The 24,438-nt window shown below is 50.2% G+C and overlaps 1 protein-coding gene across 1 annotated transcript; it reads left to right on the top strand.

Annotated features, from left to right (window-relative positions):
• Positions 1 to 2,474: 2,474 nt before the first annotated feature.
• On the top strand, positions 2,475 to 24,438 carry ankrd54 (ankyrin repeat domain 54). The gene is made up of 8 exons (XM_072492136.1): positions 2,475 to 2,942; positions 9,878 to 9,925; positions 13,068 to 13,166; positions 13,501 to 13,572; positions 16,206 to 16,253; positions 17,755 to 17,879; positions 19,218 to 19,325; positions 23,073 to 24,438. The coding sequence occupies exons 1-8, from the start codon at positions 2,624 to 2,626 to the stop codon at positions 23,145 to 23,147; spliced, it is 894 nt and encodes a 297-aa protein (XP_072348237.1). The 5' UTR covers positions 2,475 to 2,623; the 3' UTR covers positions 23,148 to 24,438.

Here is a 24,438-nt window from a genome sequence, read left to right as displayed (position 1 = left end):
TTCTTTGGGTTCACCACCACTTTTTTAGTCGCCCCGCTCCTGGTCCAAGCCATACACGGCCGGGGGAATGTTGCAGTCTTCTTCCCACACCGGGAAATGTCAAAAGAATTCCGTTGGGGGCCCTGAAAAGAGCCCAAATGTCCGTTCCAAGCGTGAGCTGCCGAACGTGCGACTTAGCTCTGCATAGCCGCAATCGGAAGTCCCTGACTGAATCATTGATGAGGTAGAACAGCAGAGAGTCAATGAAAATGGCTTGGCCAAAAGAGCATAATTGCTGCGTTGGCAATCAGCATCAAAAGGACTTTCCTTCTTTACCACCGAACAGAAAAAGATGCATTTGAACAATGCTTGCCATGCCACTACTTCCAGTTCAAATGGAGGTAGGACATCTACAAAAGAGCATAAAGGCTTCACTGGACAGAAAGATGATCTTCTGTTACCGATACCTTTTCTCTGGCAAAGTTGAGCCAACACTGTTTAGGTCGAGTGGAATGTAGGTATGAAAAACGGTCATACCTGAACAGTGTTGCTGTATTATTTAAAACCCGTGCCTTCAGTAATGTGACGTCACATTGTGTCACAATGCACGTTTGTTTTTAATTTGTTGTGCGGATGTCCAACTATAGGCTGCTAAAGATAATTAATCATCTTGCGACATTGCCGGTCTGTCCTGACTAATTTGCCATGTTCCTATAAGGTGTTTCTCTGGAAGAAAAACAGAAAACGCTGGACAATCTCAGCAGGTCTGACAGCATCTGTGGAGAGAGAAGGCAGTTGACGTTTCGAGTCTGGATGATTATTAGTCAAAGCTGGTGTTTCCCTGGATTTGGGTTAGAATAATAGGGTCACATTGTTTTGCATCTGGAATCAAACAGAAGCCAGACTAGGTAAGGTGGATGGATTTTCTTCTCCAGAATAAACCACATAGTGGGGGGGGGGGGGGGGGGGGGGGTAAATTTTCCAGTCCTGTTTGCCGCAGAAATCGTCGCGGGAGCAATGAAAAATTTGTCTGGCCATTTGAAGGCCCGTTGACCTCGGGCGGGAATTTCCGGTCATGGGTCGAATGCGACCCAATTTTAAAAAAAAATGACAATCCAGTTACTAATGCTAATTACAACATGTACCGCACCTTTAATGCACTCAAATTTGACAAGGGACTTCACCGGGGCATTATAAATATAAAGCAACATAGGGCACCGAGACATATCATGAGATATCAGCCTATGTGGCTAAGGGTTTGGGTCAGAGGTCGGTTTTAAGAAGCGCCTTAAAGGAGAACAGTGAGTCTGGGAGACAGAGAGGTGTCGAGGGGGATTTCCAGAGACCTGGACAGCTGAAGAAACGGTCACCAATGGTGGAGCGATTAAAATCGGAGGTCCCCGAGAGAATAAAATGTTGGGAGGGTCGGAGGAGGTTAATGGAGGAGCATTTGGAACCAAGAATGAGAAGTTAAAAAATATTGAGATAGGGCAGCACGGTGGCACAGTGGTTAGCATTGCTGCCTCACGGCGCCAAGGACCCAGGTTTGATCCTGGCCCCTGGTTACTTTCCATGTGGTGTTTGCACATTTTCCCCATGTTTGCGTGGGTTTCACCCCCACAACCCAAAGATGTGCAGAGAATGTGGATTGGCCACGATAAATTGCCCCTTATTTGGAAAAATGAAATGGGTACTCTAAATTCATTAAAAAAGAGCGAAGAGGAGACATGAAGGAACATTAGCAGGCAAAATAAAAGAAAAACCCAAGGTGTTTTATAAGCATATTAAGGGCAGGAGGGTAACCAGGGAAAAAGTAGGTCCCATTAAGGACCAAAGTGGCATTCTGTGTGATGAATCGAAAGACATAGGTGGGGTATTAAATTAGTATTTTGCATCAGTGTTCACTATGGAGAAGCAGGGAGGGAGACTGTGATATAATTGAGCAGATTAGTATAGAGAGGGGGGAGATGTTAGCAGTTTTAGCGGGCTTAAAAGGTGGATAAATTCCCAGGCCCAGATGAGATGTATTCTAAGTGGCTGCGGGAGGAGTGGGCTCTGACGCTAATTTTCAAATCTTCTCTGGCCACAGGAGAGGTGCCAGAGGACAGCGAATGTGGTACCATTAATTCAAGAAATAGGGAAAAGACAGGTAATTGCAGGCCAGTGAGTCTAGCATCAGTTGTAGGGAAATTAAGAAAATTCTGGGGGACAGAATAAACCTCCAGAGATAGATTCTTGATTAATAAGGGTATCAGGGGTGATGGGGAGAAGGCAGGAGAATGGGGATGAGAAAACATCAGCCACGATTGAATGGTGGAGCAGACTCGAGAGGGAGGGAGGGGAGCTGCCATTAGGCACTCAGCACGGCCACCCCCAGCCGCTGGGAGGACCCCGTCGAGACCCCGCCCACTCCACAGGCGGCCATTCCGATTGGACAAGGATGACATCATCGGTTCCCAACACCGGTTGCGATTGGCCGCCCGCCCCGTCCATCACCCAGGCCCCGCCCCCCGCTGTTTCGAAACAAGATGGCGGCTGGGCTGAAGTGAAAATAAACATTTAAAAATAATAATTAACAATCTCCCCCCTCCCTGCCAGGGCCGCCATGTCGAGGTAGAGGCCCGGGCCGAGGCCGCGCTGATCCATGGCCGCCGCCTCGGACGAGGACACGGTGTCGGAGCGCTCGAGCTCCGAGGGCGAGTACCCGGTGCCGGAGCGCGGGGGAGCGGCCGCCGCCTTCCGCCTGGCCGCCTTCAACCAGGACTGCGGCCGTCTGGGAGCCGGCGACCGCGCCGACAGCCTCAGCTACCTGCACCTGATGTGGCGGCAGCGGCGGGAGGGCGAGGGCGAGGGCGCGGCGGGCGGCCGCCAGCAGGAGCTGACCGGCAAGATGGGCGTCAACCGCCTGAAGCGGCAGGTCAAGGTTCACCGCAAGGCCTGTCCCCTGGGCAAGGAGTTGCATGGTCAGTGTGTCCGGCCTTGGGGGGAGGGGTCAGTGTGTCCGGCCTTGGGGGGGTCAGTGTGTCCGGCCTTGGGGGGGTCAGTGTGTCCGGCCTTGGGGGGGGGGGGGGGGTCAGTGTGTCCGGCCTTGGGGGGGGGGGGGTCAGTGTGTCCGGCCTTGGGGGGGGGGGGGGGTCAGTGTGTCCGGCCTTGGGGGGGGGGGGTCAGTGTGTCCGGCCTTGGGGGGGGGGGGGGGGTCAGTGTGTCCGGCCTTGGGGGGGGGGGGGGTCAGTGTGTCCGGCCTTGGGGGGGGGGGGGGGGGGGGTCAGTGTGTCCGGCCTTGGGGGGGGGGGGGGGGGGGTCAGTGTGTCCGGCCTTGGGGGGGGGGGGGGGTCAGTGTGTCCGGCCTTGGGGGGGGGGGGGGGGTCAGTGTGTCCGGCCTTGGGGGGGGGGGGGGGGTCAGTGTGTCCGGCCTTGGGGGGGGGGGGGGGGTCAGTGTGTCCGGCCTTGGGGGGGGGGGGGGTCAGTGTGTCCGGCCTTGGGGGGGGGGGGGGGGGGGTCAGTGTGTCCGGCCTTGGGGGGGGGGGGGGGGGTCAGTGTGTCCGGCCTTGGGGGGGGGGGGGTCAGTGTGTCCGGCCTTGGGGGGGGGGGGGGGGGTCAGTGTGTCCGGCCTTGGGGGGGGGGGGGGGTCAGTGTGTCCGGCCTTGGGGGGGGGGGGGGGGGGTCAGTGTGTCCGGCCTTGGGGGGGGGGGGGGGGGGGGGGTCAGTGTGTCCGGCCTTGGGGGGGGGGGGGGTCAGTGTGTCCGGCCTTGGGGGGGGGGGGGGGGGTCAGTGTGTCCGGCCTTGGGGGGGGGGGGTCAGTGTGTCCGGCCTTGGGGGGGGGGGGGGGTCAGTGTGTCCGGCCTTGGGGGGGGGGGGGTCAGTGTGTCCGGCCTTGGGGGGGGGGGGGGTGGGGTCAGTGTGTCCGGCCTTGGGGGGGGGGTCAGTGTGTCCGGCCTTGGGGGGGGGGGGGGGTCAGTGTGTCCGGCCTTGGGGGGTGGGGGGTGTCTCCGGCCTTGGGGGGTGGGGGGTGTGTCCGGCCTTGGGGGGGGGGGGGGGTCAGTGTGTCCGGCCTTGGGGGGGGGGGGTCAGTGTGTCCGGCCTTGGGGGGGGGGGGGGGGGGTCAGTGTGTCCGGCCTTGGGGGGTGGGGGGTGTCTCCGGCCTTGGGGGGTGGGGGGTGTGTCCGGCCTTGGGGGGGGGGGGGGGTCAGTGTGTCCGGCCTGGGGGGGGGGGGGGGTCAGTGTGTCCGGCCTGGGGGGGGGGGGGGGGGTCAGTGTGTCCGGCCTTGGGGGGGGTCAGTGTGTCCGGCCTTGGGGGGGGGTCAGTGTGTCCGGCCTTGGGGGGGGGGGTCAGTGTGTCCGGCCTTGGGGGGGGGGGGTCAGTGTGTCCGGCCTTGGGGGGGGGGGGGGTCAGTGTGTCCGGCCTTGGGGGGGGGGGGGGTCAGTGTGTCCGGCCTTGGGGGGGGGGGGGGGGGGTCAGTGTGTCCGGCCGTGGGGGGGGGGGGGGGGGGTCAGTGTGTCCGGCCGTGGGGGGGGGGGTCAGTGTGTCCGGCCTTGGGGGGGGGGGGGGGTCAGTGTGTCCGGCCTTGGGGGGGGGGGGGGGTCAGTGTGTCCGGCCTTGGGGGGGGGGGGGGGGGTCAGTGTGTCCGGCCTTGGGGGGGGGGGGTCAGTGTGTCCGGCCTTGGGGGGGGGGGGGGGTCAGTGTGTCCGGCCTTGGGGGGGGGGGGGGGGGTCAGTGTGTCCGGCCTTGGGGGGGGGGGGGGGGGGTCAGTGTGTCCGGCCTTGGGGGGGGGGGGGGGGGTCAGTGTGTCCGGCCTTGGGGGGGGGGGGGGGGGGGGTCAGTGTGTCCGGCCTTGGGGGGGGGGGGGGGGGGGGGGTCAGTGTGTCCGGCCTTGGGGGGGGGGGGTCAGTGTGTCCGGCCTTGGGGGGGGGGGGGGGGGTCAGTGTGTCCGGCCTTGGGGGGGGGGGGGTCAGTGTGTCCGGCCTTGGGGGGGGGGGGGGTGGGGTCAGTGTGTCCGGCCTTGGGGGGGGGGGTCAGTGTGTCCGGCCTTGGGGGGGGGGGGGGGGGGTCAGTGTGTCCGGCCTTGGGGGGTGGGGGGTGTCTCCGGCCTTGGGGGGTGGGGGGTGTGTCCGGCCTTGGGGGGGGGGGGTCAGTGTGTCCGGCCTTGGGGGGGGGGGGTGGGGTCAGTGTGTCCGGCCTTGGGGGGGGGGGGTCAGTGTGTCCGGCCTTGGGGGGGGGGGGGGGGGGTCAGTGTGTCCGGCCTTGGGGGGTGGGGGGTGTCTCCGGCCTTGGGGGGTGGGGGGTGTGTCCGGCCTTGGGGGGGGGGGGGGGTCAGTGTGTCCGGCCTGGGGGGGGGGGGGGTCAGTGTGTCCGGCCTGGGGGGGGGGGGGGGGGGTCAGTGTGTCCGGCCTTGGGGGGGGTCAGTGTGTCCGGCCTTGGGGGGGGGTCAGTGTGTCCGGCCTTGGGGGGGGGGGTCAGTGTGTCCGGCCTTGGGGGGGGGGGTCAGTGTGTCCGGCCTTGGGGGGGGGGGGGTCAGTGTGTCCGGCCTTGGGGGGGGGGGGGTCAGTGTGTCCGGCCTTGGGGGGGGGGGGGGGTCAGTGTGTCCGGCCGTGGGGGGGGGGGGGGGTCAGTGTGTCCGGCCGTGGGGGGGGGGGTCAGTGTGTCCGGCCTTGGGGGGGGGGGGGGGGGGGGTCAGTGTGTCCGGCCTTGGGGGGGGGGGGGGGTCAGTGTGTCCGGCCTTGGGGGGGGGGGGGGGTCAGTGTGTCCGGCCTTGGGGGGGGGGGGGGGTCAGTGTGTCCGGCCTTGGGGGGGGGGGGGGGTCAGTGTGTCCGGCCTTGGGGGGGGGGGGGTCAGTGTGTCCGGCCTTGGGGGGGTCAGTGTGTCCGGCCTTGGGGGGGGGGGGTCAGTGTGTCCGGCCTTGGGGGGGGGGGGGTCAGTGTGTCCGGCCTTGGGGGGGGGGGTCAGTGTGTCCGGCCTTGGGGGGGGGGGTCAGTGTGTCCGGCCTTGGGGGGGGGGGGGGTCAGTGTGTCCGGCCTTGGGCCTTGGGGGGGGGGGGGGGGGGGTCAGTGTGTCCGGCCTTGGGGGGGGGGGGGTCAGTGTGTCCGGCCTTGGGGGGGGGGGGGGGGTCAGTGTGTCCGGCCTTGGGGGGGGGGGGGGGGGGGGGTCAGTGTGTCCGGCCTTGGGGGGGGGGGGGGGGGGTCAGTGTGTCCGGCCTTGGGGAGGGGGTCAGTCCGGCCGGGGGTGGGTGTCAGTCTGTCCGGCCTGGAGAGGGTGTCAGTCTGTCCGGCCTGGGGAGGGGGGTCAGCCTGTCCGGGCTGGGGAGGGGGTCAGTGTCTCCCACGGGGAGGGGGTCAGCCTGTGCGGGCTGGGGAGGGGGTCAGTGTGTCCGGCCTGGGGAGGGGGTCAGTCCGGCCGGGGGTGGGTGTCAGTCTGTCCGGCCTGGAGAGGGTGTCAGTCTGTCCGGCCTGGGGGGAGGGGGGGGGGGTCAGTGTGTCATGCCTGGGGGGGGGTGTCAGTCTGTCCGGCCTGGGGAGGGGGTCAGTGTGTCCGGCCTGGGGAGGGAGTCAGTCCGGCCGGGAGCGGTCAATCTGGACTGTGGAGGGTGTCCAGCCAGGGGTGGAGGGTGTCCGACCTGGGGATGGGGGTCAGTCGGTCCGGAGAGGAGGGCTCAATCCGGCCTGGGGAGGAGGTCAGTCTGTCCGGCTGTCTGGCCTGGGGAAGGGGTCAGTCTGTGTGGCCTGGGGAGGGTCAGTCTGTCCGGTCTGGGGAGGGTGTCCGGCTGTCCGGCCTGGGGAAGTGGTCAGTCTGTCTGACCTGGGGAGGGTGTCAGGCTGTCCGGCCTGGAGGGGTCAGTCCGGGCTGGAGAGGGTGTCAGTCTAACCGGCCTGGGGAGGGGGTCAGTCTGTCTGGCGCTCTGGCCTGGGGAAGGGGTCAGTCTGTGTGGCCTGGGGAGGGTGTCCGTCTGTCTGGCCTGGGGAGGGTCAGTCTGTCCGGTCTGGGGAGGGTGTCCGGCTGTCCGGCCTGGGGAAGTGGTCAGTCTGTCTGATCTGGGGAGGGTGTCAGGCTGTCCGGCCTGGAGGGGTCAGTCCGGGCTGGAGAGGGTGTCAGTCTAACCGGCCTGGGGAGGGGGTCAGTCTGTCCGGCCTGGGGAGGGGGTCAGTCTGTCCAGCCTGGGGAGCGGGTCAGTCTGTCCGGCCTGGGGACGGGGTCAGTCTGTCCGGCAGGAGGGGTCAGTCCGGCCTGGGGAGGGGGTCAGTGTGTCCGGCCTGGGGAGGGAGTCAGTCCGGCCGGGAGAGGTCAATCGACTGGGGAGGGTGTCCGGCCTGGGGAGGGGGTCAGTCTGTCTGGCCAGTAGGTGTCAATCGGGCCTGAGGAAGGGGTCAGTTGGGCTGGGAGGGTGTGTGGGCAGTCTAACGGGGTGAAACGAAGTGAGCGGGTTGGACGGGACGAGCCGTTGGGACGGTACAGGACAATATGGGTGATCACATTGGATCTGGGTGATCGGATTGGATCTAGGTGATCTGATTGGATCTGGGTGATCGGATTGGATCTGGGTGATCGGATTGGATCTGGGTGATCGGATTGGATCTGGGTGATCGGATTGGATCTGGGTGATCGGATTGGATCTGGGTGATTGGATTGGATCTGGGTGATCGGATTGGATCTGGGTGATCGGATTGGATCTTGGTGATCACATTGGATCTTGGTGATCACATTGGATCTGGGTGATCACATTGGATCTGGGTGATCGGATTGGATCTGGGTGATCGCATTGGATCTGGGTGATCGCATTGGATCTGGGTGATCGGATTGGATCTGGGTGATCACATTGGATCTGGGTGATCACATTGGATCTGGGTGATTGGATTTGGATGATCACATATCACATTGAATCTGGGTGATCGCATTGGATATGGGTGATCGCATTGGATATGGGTGATCGCATTGGATATGGGTGATCGCATTGGATATGGGTGATCGCATTGGATATGGGTGATCGCATTGGATATGGGTGATCGCATTGGATATGGGTGATCACTTTGGATCTGGGTGATCACATTCGATCTGGGCGATCGGATTGGATCTGGATGATCATAATTGGATTTGGTGGTTGGGTCAGTTTGGCTTGAAAGATGTTTCCCAGATTTCCTGAAAGTTAAACTTAGCTCAGTGAATTGTGTCAGGAGGTTTGGGTTTTGAGCCCCCTTCCTGAGACGTGACCACATAATCAAGGTTGACTCTTGGAAGCAGTACTGAGGGAATACTACAGTGCCTGAGGCACTATCTTAAGTATCAGACATTACACCCAGGCAAGTTGTATTGGATGTGTGTAAAAGATCCAATGCTGGTATTTTGAAGGCGAGGATAATCAAAAAGTGCAGTGGGATATAACTGTAGCAGTTAGATGGGCTTAGATTTACCACTGAGTGTAGCTCCTGGGAACCCTTGTTATTGATGGTGGCTGGTGTAGTAGGAAATTTGTTTGCATTACAATAGCTATTTATAATCTATATAATAACTTTTATTGGTGTCACAAGTAGGCTTACATTAACACTGCAATGAAGTTTCTGTGAAAAGCCCCTAGTCGCCACATTCCGGCGCCTGTTCGGGTACACTAAGGGAGAATTCAGAATGTCCAATCCACGCAACAAGCATGCCTTTCAGCACTTGTGGAAGGAAATGGGAACACCCTGAGGAAACCCACAGAGACACTGGGAGAACGTGCAGACTCCACACAGACAGTGACCTAAGCCGGGAATCGAACCCGGATCCCTGGCGCTGTGAAGCAACAGTGCTAACCACTGTGCTACCGACCTGCCCATTCATGACCTCATGAAAGCACTTCACAGCCAATGAATTAATTTTGAAGCACAACATAGTGAAACAAACAGTTCATTTCTGCACAGAAAGATCCCAGAAATGGTAGTGAGCTGAATGGGCAGTTAAACAACCTATACCACTTTAAGAGGAAATGCTTTTTCTGTACAATAAGCAGTAATTGGTAAAATGTTGGGCACTGTAGGTATATTCAAAACATGAAAGCCCCAGTCAGTATTTAAAAAAAACATTTTAGACTACGCAATTCTTTTTTTTCCAATTAAGGGGCAATTTAGCGTGGCCATTCCACCTACCCTGCAGATCTTTGGGTTGTGGAGGTGAGGCCCACGCAGACACTGGGAGAATGTGCGAACTCAACACGGACAGTGACCCGGGGCCAGGATCGAACCGGGGTCCTCGGCGCCTTGAGGCAGCAGTGCTAACCACTGCGCCACACCCAGTCAGACTTTTAAACCCACCGTGTATACCTATGCTTCCGTCAGTAGAATGGATTTCAGATTACCAGAACCGATTGGGTGAGAGACACTCATTTGAAAACACAAATGCAATATTAACTGGTTATTAAGTAAACTGATTGGAAATATTTATTTAAAAAAAGTAAACTGATTGGGATCAGTGTTCATCCATCCAAGTATGGAGAAATAAACAGCTATGTTCATCCACTGTTACTAGTTACTAGGGTGGTACAGTGGTTAGCACTGCTGACTCGCAGCGCCAGAGACCCGGGTTCAAATCCGGCCTTGGGTGACTGTGGAGTCTGCATGTTCTCCCCGTGTCTGTGTGGGTTTCCTCCGGGTGCTCTGGTTTCCTACCACAGTCTAAAGATTTACAGGTTAGGTGGATTGGCTATGCTAAATTGCCCCTTCGTGTCCAATAGCTCAGGCGGGGTTACTAGGTTGTGGGAATAGGAGTGGGGCCGTGGGCCTAGGTAAGGTGCTCTTCCCAAGGGTCGGTGCAGACTCGATGGGCCGAATGGCCTCCTTCTGCACTGTAAGGATTCTTACAGTTTGACCTATCTGGTGGGCTCTGCCTGTTCCCTCTGAGTTTACAATTTTGCAAATAATTCTGTTTGCTTTGCAGCTCAGAAGCGTTTGAGAGAAGCTGCAAATGCAAATGAGGTCGAGATTGGTAAGTTTTAAGTTAGCCTTCTGCCTTCATACAGGGGATTTTTTGCCTCTTGTATTTTGATGTCTTGTGTCTGACTGCAAAAAGTAGCAAGTCTGAGTATTGGGGCTGTTTTAGAAATCAGCAAATTGATTAAAAAAAGGAAAACATAGATTATCACAGCAAACTAGCCAGGTATATCAAAACAGATTGTAGGAACTTTTACAATTTGTTAAAGTAAATATCGATCCCTTAGGAGCCAAGACAGGAGAAATTATTATGGGAATTGAGGAAGTGGCAGAGACATTGAACAAATATTTTGTCTGTCTTCATGTTATAAGACACGAGTTATAAACCAGAAATAGAGGGCAGTCTATTGGCAAATAAGAGTGAGGAATTAATATCAGCAGAGAAAAAGTACAGGAGAATCTTTTTTGAGGAAATGATTGGTAGCTGTGTAGTATACTTGGATATCCAAAAAGCATTCAATATGGTGCCACACAAAGTTAATGGTCAAGAGAAGAGCTCATGGAGTTGGGGGTAATAGAGGATTGATTAAAGCGCAGGAAGCACAAGAATAGGCATAAGTGGGGCAATTCAGATTGGATCAGTCACTGTGATGGGACCTCAGCTATTTACAAAATAAATGACTTGGACAAGGCCTCTGCTTCACCTCATCAACTATAAATGGCAAGGAAATTATATGCATTTAGACGCATATAAGCTGCGGGTTGGACCTCAATAGTCTTTTTTCCACGCCTCCTGCGGGCTAAGGTGTTTCTCATTTTCCCTGTCGGACTTTCCGATTTAATTAGTGTTTTTTTTCTCAAACCAAAATTGTGGCCGTTATGGTTTGACAACTTATCCCTTTGTTAACTGGCACTCTGAAGGACATATCTCAGATTTGTACAACCATTTTTCTCCCTTCATGGGATTTGGGCATCACTGACAGGACCAGCATTTATTGCACATCCCTAATTGGCCTCACGAAGATGGTGGTGAACTGCCATTCTGAACTGCTGCAGTCCGCATGGTATAGGTACATCCACAGTGCCTTTAAGTAGGGTGTTGATGGAGGACTAGCGATACATTTGCATCAGGGTGGTGTGGGACGGGAATTTGGTGGGTGGTGGTGTTCCTTTGTGCCTGCTCCATTTGTTCCTTTAGTTGGATCATGGATTTATGAGATGTTGTATAAGAAAGTTCATCTTATAAGGTTAGGATTTGGGACTGTGCCTTTAAGGTGACCTGTTCTGAGGTCTGCCTGACAGCAAGCCCAGAGGATAGTTTGATTGTTAGATACTAGAGCGGCCTAGATTGCTTTACTGGGAAGGTGTTTACACTTGGAGAAAATGTTAGCAGCTTGAGCGCTAACAGTGGATAGACTGAGGGTCTCCAAAGTCCCAGAAGAGTGTCAAGAATGTCAGGTTGTAAATAGTTATGCTTCAAACTATGCATTTACTTCTGAGGTAAAAGACAGTTAGGGTCTGCATAATAGCATTTTTACCTGGATACAAAGCCCATGTGATTCAAGTTGCCATGGAAATGTGTTTTGAGAAGGGGAAGTATTTCTAAGGTATCCCTGCAAACTCTCAATTAGTTTGCCATTATTCGTGAAAGAGAGAGGAGCCAAAGGTCAAAAGTCTTTCTGGTTCACTGCACAGGAATGTGGATGGAAGATGATGTTCTGAATGCACAGACCAAATTCATAAGGAGTTAAAATTTTTCCAAGAGGAAGATTTCCCCTGGGTCAGGTATGTGTGGTGTGTGTGTGAGTTGGGGGGGGGGGGGGGGGGAGAGAGAGAACCTCACAGTGAAAGACTGCAGAGATTAAATATGAGTAGTGTGAGAAAGGAAAAGAACAGAATTAAATCCTTGGAAGTTAAGAATTGCTTTGGACTAGTTCTGGGAGAATGGAAAAAAGGGCATTGTAAAGTTTGTGTGAAGTCAGTTTGTCCTTCTGGCAAACGTAAAAATGAGAAAGTTCTGTGATTTAAAGTAAAAGTTGCCTGTGGTGATTATTGATGGTGTTTTTAGTATTTTGTTGCAGTAAAGTCTTAAAATGAGAAATTTTGATATCCTTTCAGGTGTTAACTGGAATTTCAAATGAAGATATTGGTCTGCATAGGGAATCATAACACTTACATGAGCTTCAGTTTCCTCCTGTTAAGCACTGGAAAGACTGAAATCATTGTACTTGAACCCTGCCACACACATCCTGGGCGGAATTCTTCGTTCCTGAGGCTAAGTGCTGGTGCCAACGGAGGATCTGCGGGGGTTTCACAATGAGAAAATTGGCGCGAACCCCTCACCGATTCCGATCTTGTAATCCTATAGTAATGTCGACCTTCCTGAGTACGACATGGAAGCGTTAGCCTGGGCAACATGCTCAAATCTTTAATTGGGACTTCCATCCATGACCTTCTGATTTAAAGGAAGGTGTGTAATTAAATGAACTAAACCAATGGTGGAGTCCATACTTTAAAGAGATTAGGTTGTGACAATAAATATTTGATACTCCTTTCCAATGATATGGATACTTGGTCAATCTGGGATTTATAATAATAATCTGTATTGTCACAAGTAGGCTTATATGAACACTGCAATGAAGTTACTGAGAAAAGCCCCGAGTCGCCACATTCCGGCGCCTGTTCGGGTACACAAGGGAGAATTCAGAATATCCAAATTACCTAACAAGCACGTTTTTCGGGAAACCGGAGCACCCAGAGGAAACCCACACAGATACCCAAGCTGGGAATCGAACCTGGGACCCTGGAGCTGTGAAGCAACAGTGCTAATCACTGTGCTACCGTTGCTTCACTCTTGAGCTTGCAAACCAAATAACTGAGCAACACACACTGCCAATGTTTTCAATTGTCTGATAAAGTCTCACGTTTTTCCATGGGGGCACGTTCCAAGCAATTTTAAATACGAGAGCCAAGGCTTCTGGATGGCCGAGTGTTTGTTGACCGCCTGAACCGTGTGTGCTAAATGACATTTTCTCCAAACAAGATGACACTTGAACTTCAAGCTAATGGAGCTTTTGAGTTCTTGTTGACCGGTTGTAATCTTAAATCACTGGGGAGTACGGGAGTTTGGAACACTTAGCATGAATTTTAGCAAGGCTGATTTTAGTAATAAGTGACCTTTTTGTTGTTTCATCTAGTGAGCCAGCTACTTGAATGTGGTGCTGAACCATGTGTAGCAGATGACAAGGGCAGGACTGCCCTTCACTTCGCCTCTTGTAATGGAAACAGTTCAATTGGTGAGTTATAGCGTGAAAATCTTTTCTCCATTGAAGTATATATTGTACCCATTGACTTCCCCACCTCTTGACTCTTCTGCCTATAGGCTTTCATGTTGTCAATCGTTAATGGAAAGCTTGAGCTTGGCTTGCACACTCTGTTGTAGCGCACTCATGTTTTGAAGGATACAGGCCGAGTTTCTTGATTATTATTTCTTGGCATCAGATACTGCCGCTAGCAGCTGGGGCTGCTGTGAAGGCAACAAGAATTAATTGTTTGTTCAGAGTTAGAAAGACTCTGCCTTTGTTAACTGGTAGTGAAATCTAACCACCTAATTTTCTCTTGCTGTTATAGTACAGTTGTTGTTGGATCATGGAGCAGACCCTAACCAGAGGGATGGACTGGGAAACACACCATTGCACTTGGGTAAGGTAGAATTAACTTGTCTGAAATGGGTAATGAGCTCATGTCCTGAGTAGTCAGGGAACCTGTGCTAGCCAAAGAAACCACAGTCCTTTCCTGTCCTAGTCTACATGTGACTCCGGTCCCAACAGCAATGTGGTTTATGTTTAATTGCTCTCTGAAGTTGCCTGGCAAGCCACGATGTTGTATGAAAAACCACTACAAAGATAACTAGAATAAAACTGAAAGTACTGCTCGTTTGTGACCTAGGACATGTCTATTGCATACCCAGCGTAAAAGGGAAGAGGATTCCTTTTATAAAAAAATTTAGAGTACCCAATTCATTTTTTCCAATTAAGGGGCAATTTAGCGTGGCCAATCCACCTAGTCTGCACATCTTTGGGTTGTGGGGGCGAAACCCACGGAAACACGGGGAGAATGTGCAAACTCCACACGGACAGTGACCCAGAGCCGGGATCGAACCTGGGACCTCAGTGCCATGAGGCAACAGGGCGAATCCACTGTGCTGCCTCCTTGAGCGTTCCTAATCATCCACAGTGGTGAAGTCCCAACAGGAGAATGCAATAGGAAAGTCTGGAAGTGGTTCATCATTCCCAACCTCCTGAGATCCTCATCCCCATCACAGATGCCAGCCTTCAGTCAATTCAGTTCATCCCTCATGACCTCCAGAAATAGCTGAGTGCACTGGAGACATTAAAGATGACATCCCAACTCTGTTACTGGAAACTTGTGCTCCAGAGCTTCCTGTGCCCCTAGTCAGTTTGCTCCAGCACGTTTACAACTCTTGAATTGGAAAATTGTCTGCAAAAAGTAGGACAACTCTGATGAGACCAATCAGTTGAGTTTCCCGTCAGCCTTGGTCTAAACTTGGAAACCAGACCTGAATTCCAACGGTGTGGTGAGATGAGAGTACCTGCTGATTGTGGGCACCAAGGAGCGGTAATAAAACTGAAATTGTGGGGATTGGGAGAAAACTCTCCAGCGGCTGGAATCATTCTGGGCGCACGATAGAAGATAATTGTGGTTGTTGGAAGCCAGACAAATCCGCTTGGTGTCAGGGCAGGATCCCAGACATGACTATCTTCAGTGGCTTCATTAACAACTGTTCCTCCATCAGAAGTGAGCTGTTCCTCAAGGTTGCACCCCATTTTGGTCTCCCTGATAAAGAAGCAGTCCATGTCCTTATGCAGCAAGGCTTGGTAACACCCAGGCTTGAGTCAATAAACGGCCAGGAATATTAGTGGAACACAATTGCCAGGCAATGATCAATACAAACCTAACTCTTGACATTCAAAGGCATTGCCTCACCATTAACATTGTGGGTCACTGTCAACCAAAACTCGAAAGGACTGCCTTCCTTGAACCGTTCTGGGACAGAGTATTCTGCAGTGATTGGCTCACTTCCTGACTATCCAAAGTCCTTCTACCACCTAAAGGGCACCACTGGAGTATGATGGAATGCTCCCCATTTACCTGTATTACGACCCCAGACCAGACCCCAACAGTGGCCAGGATATTGGACAAAGAAATTGGATATGTGGGAGATTAAAACAAACCTTATTACTAACACAGTATTAAAATATTTTGAACACCACACCAGAAAATAGCTAGCAATTACATCATAAACCAGTATTTTTCAAACTTTTTTCCCCGGGACCCACTTTTGCCAACTGGCTGACATTCGGGACCCACGCCGGCCGACCTTCTACCGCGTACCTGGTCTATCCTGAGTCGAGGCAATGTTTGGGACACTAAAGTTTTCTTGCCCCAGGCAAGACGTCATTTTACCAAGCTGAAATCTAATTAACTCCACAGGAAACCCATATTAATCCAAACAAAACTGCATTAGCCCATGCTTTTTACGATAGTTTAATTGCACCTCTGGCTCCCAAAACCTTTGTCTTTAAAACTAGAATTTATTTTAAAACATGATTGCAGCAGTCAAACACACACTAATCCAGACTTTTTAACCCTCACTGCACCAAATACCTACAATACAATACACCTGAAAGGAAATTCCTACATTCATCACACCTGGAGGAATGCAACTGCACTCCAGTAACAATATTATTGAGGACAAAGTGCTCCGCTTCATCAGCACCATATCCTCTAACCTAAACGCCCTCTTCTTCCATCAGTAAATTTTGTGACTGCTATGTAAACTATTGCCCAAAGCTACCATCTCCATCGTCTAGAAGGATCATCTTCATATTCGTGAGAACACCATCACCTCCAAGTCGTACACCACCCCAGCTTGAACATTTATTGACATTCCTTCATCGTCGCTGGATGAAGATTCTGGAACTCCCCAGCAAAGAGCACTGTGGGAGCACCCTCACCATATGGATTGCAGTGGTTCAAGAGTAGGCCTACCATCAACTACACTGGGCAGCTTGAGATGGACAATCCATGCTGGCTTTGACAGCACCACCTACATTCCCAAAATATGGTATTGAGCCATACCAAGACATTGTCAATAAGTTCCCTCCCTACTCTATGCTGAGATTGCCGAATTGGGAATTTGGGTGGTGCCATGATTGTCAGCAGCATTTGTGCATTAGGGAGTTCCTGTTTCTTCTGTTCTCTGTTGTAAGGATTAATGTTATCTAGCACCTGATTCTGTTTCTTATTTACAGCTGCCTGTACAAACCATGTACCTGTAATCACTACACTCTTAAGAGGAGGTGAGTATATACTACTTATTTTAACAGTTTAGGTTTGTTATTAGTGTGTGCTTGTGAGGTTACTGCCCGCACGGGGGTTGCAAATTTTCATTCAGAAACGTCTTTTCATGCATGTACCTTGATTTGTAAGTCTAGCGTCCCATGTTACAACATTATTCTTGGTTAATTAGACAAGGCTGAAGGCCAGACAAATCCAAGACCAGTACAGCACTATATTTGGCAAGTTGGGCTGAATGGCCTCCCTCTGTGCTCTGGTTCCACAATGCTCCAAATTAATGGACGTTGCCACGTGGGAAGGGGGATTCTCTTTGAACTGATAACTTGCGGGTCTGGATACTGGACGGGGGCAGTATGCAAACTAATTATCTGCAATGGCCAAAACATTTTGACAGTGAATATCTTTATTTTGTCATTTGTGACTTTGATGAGGTAGGTCTGAAACCTGGGTTGCAGTGGTTTAAACATGGAGTTACTGGAGATATTTCATGATGAACTTGGATGAAAGATTTCAGACACACTGTCTCTGCCCTGAAGATCCATCCATATATACTTTCTCCACATTGGATCCAGTTTTATTCAGTTTGCAATTAAGAGCTCACCTGTAAATTTCTTTCCCTCGCTCACCCTAAATAATCAGCAGAGTGAAATATCTAGGGATATAATCTGTGCCATTCACTGATCATGTGAAAGAACGGTTTCTGGTTGCGGATGATGCAAACTCCATCAAGTTCTAGGAATGCTGGAGTTAGTGAAAAGTCCAGCATTCTTATAGCTAAAGGATTGGATTGGATTTGTTTATTGTCACGTGTACCGAGGTACAGTGAAAAGTATTTTTCTGCGAGCAGCTCAACAGATCATTAAGTACATGAGAAGAAAAGGGAATAAAAGAAAATACATAATAGGGCAACACAACATGTACAATGTAACTACATAAGCACTGGCATCGGATGAAACATACAGGGTGTAGTGTTAATGAAGTCAGTCCATAAGAGGGTCATTTAGGAGTCTGGTGACAGTGGGGAAGAAGCTGTTTTTGAGTCTGTCCGTGCGTGTTCTCAGACTTCTGTATCTCCTGCCCGATGGAAGAAGTTGGAAGAGTGAGTAAGCCGGGTGGGAGGGATCTTTGATTATGCTGCCCGCTTTCCCCAGGCAGCGGGAGGTGTAGATGGAGTCAATGGATGGGAGGCAGGTTCGTGTGATGGACTGGGCGGTGTTCACGACTCTCTGAAGTTTCTTGCGGTCCTGGGCCGGGCAGTTGCCATACCAGGCTGTGATGCAGCCCGATAGGATGCTTTCTAAAGGGCTACCGATCTAAATATTTAGTTTTTTCCCCGTGTGGTGAATACCAGTTTGCCTGCAGTGAGTTTTGGTTGTACTCTTGTGTTCTGGGCAGCACTAAGACTTGCAGGAGATTCATACTGTATGGAAGCAGCAGGTCAGAAATTATCATAGTTTGTCTGAACTACAAGGCTAACGGGAAAATTCCTGTTTGTTCCCTCAGGTGCTAGAGTGGATGCCCTGGACCGAGCAGGAAGGACTCCGCTCCACCTTGCTCGCTCTAAACTCAACATCCTACAAGATGGGCATTCACGGAGCCTGGAGGCTCTTCGCGTAGAGGTGAAGCAGGTGAGGCACAACGTGTGAGGGCAGGACTTCAATTGCACTGCAAAGGTTTTCCAACAACTGGCGGGAGTGTCTGCTCCAGACTAAATCCTCCATTTGTATTATTGGCTTCCACGTAAACTGTTTGCCTTTAACTAGTTAGTCTGCCGTAGCGGAATCCGACCATTGGTATCTGGGTTGTGACAAAAGATGCAATTTAGTCTCCATTCTAAAATAAAAATCCTGTTCCGATTTCAATTATACATTGTCATGAGCTCATCATTTTTGTCTCTTGCAATAACATCCCAATGTAGCGCACATACATCAATATCTTTGCTCCTCTCTTTCTCGCACACGCACACATTTTCTCAAGTAACCTCGATTTAGGTTGTTCTCTCTCAGCCCATCCATCTATTACCATTCTCTCCCAATCCATGCTTTCTCTATTTCCAAATTCGTTTTTGCATTCTTTCACTCCCAATCTCCACACCTTTCTTCACGCTGCTTCCTCAGCTCCTCCCTGTGTATCAGTAATCTTTCTCTTCTTTCCAAATGTTCATCTCTTTCTCACCTCATCTCATGCTGATGTTTGGGTACGTGTCCCTGTCGTCTCCTGTCTCCACCAGTTCCCATGTCTTGCTCTCATTCTCTCAAATAATGTCTCTATCCTCATGCTTCTGCTGTGTGTGGTCTCCCATATCGCTATCCCATTCTTATTCCCTACCCAATTAGGTCACTCTTTACAGAGGTAGCAGCACTGGGCCCTGATCTCCACAATCACACGCATACGTGCACTTTCCAACTAGAGATGAAGAACTGAGTCCTGACTAATTTTATCTGGGAATTTCCTATCCTTTGGGCTAATTTGCTATGTTCGTTTACCAACCAAACTGGTTAGGGAGACACGCAGTTAAAGTTCTGAATGTATACAATAATTAACTAGAGTTAATAAATGATGCAGCACGGTGGCACTGTGGTTAGCACTGCTAACTCAGCACCAGGAACCTGGGTTCAATTCTGGCCTTGGGTGATTGTATGGAGTTTACACGTTCTCCCCGTGTCTGCGTTGGTTTCCTCCCACGCTCCAAAAATGTGCAGGTTAGGTGGAGTTACGGAGATGGGCCTAGCTAGGGTGCTCTTCCAGAGGGTTAATGCAAACCCGATCGGCCGAATGGCCTCTGCACTGTAGGGATTCTATGATGCACATTTTGTGCCTTTTTTGTGTCAGATGCGCATATTTCAACAGTAACTGGATGGTCACTGCTTTAATATTATATCCTGCTGAAGGCCACAGGTTCTTAAGTGCTATATTTATAATGTCATGAATCTGAATGATTTTGAGTCTACGTATTTACTTTTCAGATCATTCAGATGCTGCGTGAATATTTGGAAAGACTGGGTAACCATCAAGAGACTGAACAGCTGGATGATCTTTGTACAAAACTTCAGATGACCAGCACAAAAGAACAGGTAGGGCCAAGAAACAGGAAAAGAGGGATTATTTAGGATCCCATCTGTAAGTGCAGTCTGACTGAAAACAAATAGATTTAATTGTGGCAAAAGCTTCGCGTGGGGCCAATACTGAAAGTGCAGGGCAATGACTTCAATACGTGTGTATGAAGGGAAGAGTGGCTGAGGAGGAGGTAGTATTATTGTTGAATGGCTACCTCTCGCCTTTAGCAGTCACATTTCCAATCTAATTGAGTCAGTCTCCCAAGATTTAGATAAGCAGTTTGCTTTAATTCTTCACTTTTTCTATTCCATCTACTATTCATTCTGCATTGGACTGGAACAGCCTTTATGCTTTAATGTGCTTTCAATTCTCTTTAGTTCTAAGTTCCCATTTTCTGCTCTTGATGTTTTTCAGTTTGAATTACTGGATAATTTATAAAGGGAAAGAATTGCACAAAATGTTTTCTTCCAACTTGTGTTTTTAAAATGACCGTTGGCAGTCGACAACGTCCAGAGTGGTGATAAATTTAGCTTCCCATCTGCATGTCAAAAGGCCTACCTCCATAAGCTACAGCAGCCCAGTTCTGCAGTGTGAGTGTGAGGCTCCTTTTCTCCCTCCGTGCCCACTCACCCAGAACTATGTACAGAACCCGATATTGGAGTCTTTGAGGCGCTCAAAACTGTCAAGTTAAACAAAGTCATTCAAATGCCACTTTAAAAAACAAATTATCCTATTAAGCGGTCTAAAACTCTCGAGCCAAACAAACTCTGTCATGCCAACGTGTAGTCAACAATCCCTGCTGACCTGAATCCATTAGTGGAGTTTGCCAAAGATTTGTAATCTGATTCTATTCCAACTGAGTCAGCCATCTGTTCAAGCTTTAAAGCAAGGAAATGGACGTCTGAACGTCCATTCAATGGGAAGATTACAATGGGGACAATTGACAGTCAAATCTTAATATCAATGTCGAAGAACATTTCATCCAGTGCATAATGTGCTCTCATGCATCAGAAGACTCTTCTAATTACACACTGCTGGTCAATTTAATGGTCACGTAAATGTGCGTGGAATGCCCACCCCTGCAACAGAGCCAACAATGTGCAGGCTCCCAACCTGCACCCTTATCCTGTGCTGCTAAAACCTGCGGGACTGCCGTCACCCACCCACCATGTTTTCTGTTGGCCCGCCTCTGTTCTTCATACAGATTTAAACCCAACTCTCTGGTTATGACTTGTTTCCCTTTGGGCTGTTACTAAATGTCAGCAAAGGCAGATTGATTAATAAGGGGAATATACAATGTGAAAGTAAGCTAGTGGCGAACATAAAAATGGACTAAAGGTTTCTATAGGTATATAAAGAGAAAAAGATTGATAAAACAAATGTATGCCTCTTACAGTCAGAAATGGGGGAATTCATAACGGGGAACAAAGAACTGACTGAGGAGCTAAATTCTTACTTTGCTTCTGTTATCACAAAGGAAGACATGATAATGTACCGGAAGTTCTGAAAAACAAAAGTTTTAATGAGGAGCTGAAGGAAATTAGTAATAGTAGAGAAATTATTGGGATTGAAGACGGACAAATCTCCAAGGCCTGATAATCTTCATCCCAGAGTACGTAAGGAAGTAGCCCTAGAAACAGGAGAGAAAATGCTGGAAAATCTCAGCAGGTCTGGCAGCATCTGTAGGGAAACAGTAGATCCATTGGTGGTCATTTTCCAAAATTCTTTGGACTCTGGAATGGTTCCTACAGTTTGGAAGGTAGCTAATATAACCCCACTATTCAAAAAGGGAGATTGAGAGAAAACCGGGAACTATAGACCAGTGAGCCCAACGTCAGTAGGAGGGAAGTTGCTCGAGTCCATTTCATGGCATAGAATTTGGAAAGCAGTGGTATAATCAGACAAAGTCAACATGGATTTATGAAAGGGAAATCATGCTTAACAAGTCTACTGGAATTCTTTGAAGATGTAACTAGTAGAGTTAACGAGGGAGACCCAGTGGGTGTGCTTTATTTAGACTTTCAGAAGGCTTTCGACAAGGTCTCACATAGCAGATTACTCTGTAAAGTTAGAGCGCATGGGATTGCCGGTAGTGTCTTGAGATGGATAGAAATGGTCAGCAGAAAGTTAGGTCTTTTTCCGATTGGCAGGCAGTGGCTAGTGGGTATTGTAGGGATCTGTGCTAGGACACCAACTGTTCACATTATATATTTATGATTTGGATGAAGGAACTAAATGTAGTATTTCCAAATTTGCGTATGATACAAAGTTGCGTGGGAGAGTGAGCTGTGAGGAGGATGTAGCGATGATTGAAGCAGAGTGAGTGGGCATATGCATGGCAGATGCAGTATAACCTGGGTAAATGTGAGGTTATCCACTTTGGTAGCAAAAATAGGAAGGCAGATTATTATTTGAATGGGTGTAAATTGAGAGAGGTGGATACTCTGACACCTTGGTGTCCTCGTGCATCAGTTGCTGAAAGTAAGCGTGCAGGTACAGCAGGCAACAAAGAAGGTAAATGGTATGTTGGCCTTCATAGTGAGAGGATTTGAGTATAGGAATAGGGATGTTTTACTACATTTGGATAGGGCATTGGTGAGGCCACACCAGGAGTATTAAGTGCAGTTTTGGTGTCCTCATCTGAGGAATGATGTTTTTGCTATAGAGGGAGTGCAGCCAAGGTTTACCAGGCTGATCCCTGGGATAGCTGGACTGTTCATGAGGAGAGACTAAGTCGGTTAGGATTATATTCATTGGAACTAGAGTGAGGGGGGAATCTCATAGAAAGGTATAAAATTCTAACAGGATAAAACTGGGTAGATTCAGAGAATGTTCAGGATGGTGGGGGAGTCCAGAACTAGAGTTCATAGTTTAGGACTGAGGTGAGGAGAAATTTCTTCACCCAGAGTGGTGAATCTGGAATTCACTACCACAAAAAGTAGTTGAGGTGAAAACATTGTAAACAAGAAGGAATTAGATCTAGCTAAAAGAATCCAGGAGGGTGGGGGGGGGGGGAAGCCATGATCAAAATGAATGGTGGAGCAGGCTCGCAGGGCCAAATGGCCTCCTCCTGCTACCTTCTATGTAAGTTCCTATGTAACACTCCGATTATGACGTTTAAAATTTTTTTAGAGTACCCAATTATTTTCTTTTCAATTAAGGGGCAATTTAGCGTGGCCAATGCACCTAACCTGCACATCTTTGGGTTGTGGGGGTGAAACCCACAGACATGGGGACAATGTGCAAACTCCACACGGACAGTGACCCAGGGCCAGGATTCGAACCCGGGTCCTCAGCGCCGCAGTCCCACTGCGCCACACACTGCCCTACACTCCACTTATGACTTGATCACAATGACTACTCAGATCTTCCCATCTCGTGTTGTCCAACTCCACTGTATCACCAACCCCATGCTAGACTTTCTCTTGCTCTCTCAAACAGAGCTATCTTGGTGGATAAGATGACTCGGGTTGCAAGAATAGTATTCTGGAATAAGGATCTGTGCCCAAAACATAAACTTGCCTGATTTCTCCACAGATGTTAACTGACTTATTTACAGCACTTTTCTGATTTTCTTTAAATTTTCAGCACTTGCCGTGTTTTGCTTTTGACCTAAAAGCTCCCGGTAGTTCTAACCGGTTTCCCCCCTAACCAATGAACTTACCCTCCTCCTAACTAGCTGTGTATTTGCACTGATTTTATGTCTTAAAAACCCTTTAGCAATTTGTTTTTATCTAACCGATTTTCCGGTTTTCCCCTCTCAGGTTGATGAAGTTGCTGATCTGCTCTCGAGCTTCACTACACTCAGCCTACAAATACACAAATTAGGTAACAGGTAGCTGAACAGTCCACCCACTGCCATCGATACAGTTCTACAGGAATTGATGTAAAAAAATAAATATGTATGTGAAAGCAATGTAGAAACGACTGATTTTTATAGTACTGCGTGTGACATTGTCTTCTTGATCGCTTGTGATCTTTGTTTTGGCAACATAATTCCCATTTTATACTGTAATAAAATGTTGATAAAATCTTTATGGCAGCAGGCTTCAAATGAGTACCACAAGGCAATTAGTGTTAGCCCTGTTGGGAATTTCATTACTTCCTGAAATGACCTCTTAGTGAGGTCAAGTATCCGTGATCTGAAACCTCAGGGCTGATCGCATTTCAAGTCCTACATATAGGACTAGGTCTACTTGCATTACAAAACCTAGGCTAATTATAGTCTAAAGTGAATAAAATGGCGGGAAAAGTTAGAATTACTGAATAATATATATAGGGTTTCTTTAATAGGTTCCCAATTGTGGCATTTTCTTTGATCCTGATCTTGGGTTCAGAGTGTCAATGTAGTCTGCTGGGAGGCATTCTTGAATAGTTCTTCCAGCTCCATCTGGTTTCACGTCAAGTGCACAAACAACTAGACCTCCTGTGCTAAGGGTCGGGTGCACTCGATCGCATTTGTCAGCTCGGGTCAGGGACCTCCTGTGTGAAGGGTGGGTTAGTGTTGGCTCGGGTCAGGGACTTAGAATTCCTATAATGCAGAAAGAGACCTTTGGCCAATTGAGTCTGCACCGACTCTCTGAAAGAACACCCTGCCTAGGCCCACTCCCCTGCCGTATCCTCACCTAACCATTGGACACTAAGGGGCAACTGAGCATGGCCAATCCCCCTAACCTGCACATCTTTGGGCTGTGGGAGGAAACCCACGCAGACATGGGGAGAATGTGCAAACTCCACACAGTCACCCCAAGGCTGGAATCAAACCTGGGTCTCTGCTGCTGTGAGGCAGCAGTGCTAACCACTGCACTGCCTCTACCAAGGTAAAGGTCTATGAGGTTCAAAGAAAAAGAAGTTTTGGGATGTGTTCAGTTTTGGGTTTACAGATAAAAGATACTCTACTTGTAGCCTGATCTACAAGCATGACCTCTTCAACACTGAAGAAATTAGGATGACTGTTCAGGCAGAATTTGACTGTTTAAGTATTCTGATTTTATTACAGGTGGCTGTGGTTTGAGTAGAAAACCAAATACCTTTCACTTTCAGAATCTCTGCCATTCATGTAAAACTTTGCGACGGTATCTAGGTTTTAATGTAAAAGTTCTATGTATGAAATAAAGTGTATGAAACGGA

Source organism: Scyliorhinus torazame, chromosome 29 (assembly GCF_047496885.1).
Source record: "Scyliorhinus torazame isolate Kashiwa2021f chromosome 29, sScyTor2.1, whole genome shotgun sequence".
NCBI lineage: Eukaryota > Metazoa > Chordata > Chondrichthyes > Carcharhiniformes > Scyliorhinidae > Scyliorhinus > Scyliorhinus torazame.
This window is presented reverse-complemented; position numbering and strand designations above follow the sequence as displayed.